The 2858-nt window shown below is 37.1% G+C and overlaps 1 protein-coding gene across 1 annotated transcript in view; it reads right to left on the bottom strand.

The window, feature by feature from the left end:
* The window catches only part of LOC102821396 (alcohol dehydrogenase E chain-like), a 225387-nt gene that overhangs the window by 7141 nt on the left and 215388 nt on the right, over positions 1 to 2858 (bottom strand). The window contains exon 9 of the mRNA XM_006876381.1: positions 1657 to 1917. Coding sequence (XP_006876443.1) covers positions 1657 to 1917 — 261 coding nt within the window. The remainder of the gene's footprint in view (positions 1 to 1656; positions 1918 to 2858) is intronic.

The raw sequence follows: 2858 nt of genomic DNA, 5'->3' as shown, positions 1-2858 counted from the left end.
GTTCCTCATGAGCACAATTAAAGTGTTCTGGAATACTCCTTCTCCACAATGTTTGCTATGATTCACACAATCAAATACCTTTGCATAGTCAATAAAGCACAAGTGACATCTTTCTGGTATCCTATGCTTTCAGCCAAGATCCACTTGATGTCAGCAGTGATATCCTTCATTCCACATTCTCTTCTGAATCTGGCTTGAATTTCTGGCAGCTCCTTGCCAATGTGCAGCTGCAATCACTGAATTGTCTTCAGCAAAACTTTACTTGCCTATGTTATAAATGATACTGTTTAATGGTAGCCACAGTCCGTTGGGTCACCTTTCTTTGGAATGGTTACAGATAATGGATCTTTTCTAACTGGTTGGCTAGGTAGCTGTCTTCCAAATTTCTTGGTATAGATGAGTGAGCACCTTCAGCACTGAATCAGTTTGTTGAAAGAGTTCAGTTTGCGTTCCATCAGTTCCTGGAGTCTTGTTTTTTGCTAATGCCTTCAGTGCAGCTTGAACTTCCTCCTTTAGTATCATTGATTTTTTTTTTAAAGATTTTATTGTGAATTGAGTTATAGTTTACATGGGAGAACATAGGTTTTGCAATGATTACAATCTCCTCCATGCATTATCATTCAACAGTATTTGCTTCAATTCCATCTGTGTTTTTTTTTTTTTTTTCAAAACCAACAACTTATTCATTGTGAACAACATAAAAGGTGGCCATACACCTGGCCCTCAACAGACAGAATACACAGGGGTCAAATTGACTACATCTGTGAGAAGAAAGCATGGAGAAGTTCAATATCATCAGTCAAACAGGGCCAGGGAACAACTGTGGAACAGGTCATCAATTGCTAATATGTAATTTCAGCCTAAAGGTGAAGAAACTCAGAGCAAGTCCATGAGAGCCAAAATATGACTTTGGATGTAACCACCTGAATTTAGAGACCATTTCAAAAACAGATTTGATGCACTAATGCACACTAATGACTGAAGACCAGAAGATCTGTGGGATAACATCAAGAATAGCAAACATAAAGGTGGCAAACGGTTGTTAAAAAGACAGGAAATAAATTCAGAATTCATTAAAATATTTTAAAAACTTGTTAAAACTATTTTTGTCAAGAAAATTTAAAATATATGCTAAAAATTGGTATTTCTTTAAATTTTTATAAATGGAGAACTGAATTTATATTTCTTTAAATTTGAGAGGATTTGTTTTTACTAAACATTAATAAAATAAATTTTGTAATAGTTTAACAGAAAACTTTTCAAGGGGAAATATTAGTTAAGACAGGTTTAAACAGCTGATGGAATGAAAACTGCTCATAATAAACAAAACAATTGGACAGATTTTTGGGTAGTACAGAGGTTAAATGATCAGCTTCTAACCAAAAGGTTGGTATTCTTGCCCATCCAGAGGCACCTCAGGAGAAAGGACTAGTGATCTTTTCAAAACACTATGAAGCACAGTTCTACTCTGACACACATTGGTTGCCATGTGTTGGAGTCAACTCAATGGCAATGGTTTTAGATAACAAACAGGAGATAAAAAATTACCACTCATAAGTTTTAAGATATTATTTGTACATACTGTTTGTATTCTGCTGCATAAACATAGATTCCAGATTACAGAAACACTATCTCAAAGCATGTCATAATACTTACTATAGTGTCATGCCGACCAATGACTTCAAATGAGAAGTCCACCCCTCCATTGTTCATTTCCATTAGCACCTTATGGATGGGTTTCTTGAAGTCCTGTGGGTTGATGCATTCAGTGGCCCCCAACTCTTTGGCCTTTGCAAATTTGTTTTTGTTGATGTCCACCCCAATGATCCTGGCTGCTCCTGCTGCCTTACAGCCCATGATTACACATAGGCCTACTCCTCCAAGGCCAAACACGACACAAGTGGAGCCTTTGGTGACCTGTGTTTGCAGAAAACATGAGCAGTGATTAATTATGATTGTTAGGAAGATACTTAATTGTAAAAAGTTCCAGACTTTGTCCACTATGAGGAGCTGCTTGGACTCTTGTGTCCACCCTGCTGTCCACCCTTTTTGTCCTTCCATGGCTTTATGTTTAGATTAAGGAGATTAAACTAGAACAGGGGTTCTCAAACTTTGCTGCACATCAGATTCATCTAAGAAGGTTTAAAAACCCCACTGCTCACAAGCTAGGTAGAACCTAGTCATCAGTATTTTTAAAAACTTCCCATGTGCCTCCAATAAATAGCCCAATTTGGGACCCAGTACGCTAGATGAGCTCAGTGGTCTCAGTTTTGAAGATCTCAGTGTCTCAAATCCAGTGATATTTACCTTCAGTTCATCAAACATACAGAAAGGCATTTTTTTGTGTGTGGTGGGGGAGGAGGGGAAATGAAATAAGTAAAAATGTTGTTCCAAAAGACTTTTAAAAATCAAATAAAACCACCAATAATTAATTCCCCTTTGTTCATTAATTTTCAATTGTTGTTATTAAGTGTCATTGAGTCAGTTCTGACCCACAGAGACCCTGTATATGGTTTCCTAGGAGCTGCTGATGATTTGAAACACGATCCTTACAGTTCAAGCCAACATTGAAGTCCAATGCATTAACCTAAATCGCCACACCAGGACTCCAACTGTAGGTAGTAATAGGCAATATCAGGAGAGCAGAAAGTACCTGTGAAACCTAGAAAGAGTTATCTTCAGTTTAAAGTAAAACCACTTAACTGGGGGGATTCAATAAGTAACCTCAAGGTAATACAGCTTGCAACCTGTGTGATCTTAGCAGCCTCCCTCCTTTTGCTTTTAAAAATATTCATGAAAAGTTGGTCTACTTTTTAATAGTAAATAAAACTTATTATTATGATTGATCTCAGCATCTG

This window comes from Chrysochloris asiatica, unplaced genomic scaffold (genome assembly GCF_000296735.1).
Source record: "Chrysochloris asiatica unplaced genomic scaffold, ChrAsi1.0 scaffold00377, whole genome shotgun sequence".
In the NCBI taxonomy this organism is placed as follows: domain Eukaryota; kingdom Metazoa; phylum Chordata; class Mammalia; order Afrosoricida; family Chrysochloridae; genus Chrysochloris; species Chrysochloris asiatica.
Note: the sequence above shows the minus strand (reverse complement) of the source record. Positions and strands in the feature narration are given on the sequence as shown.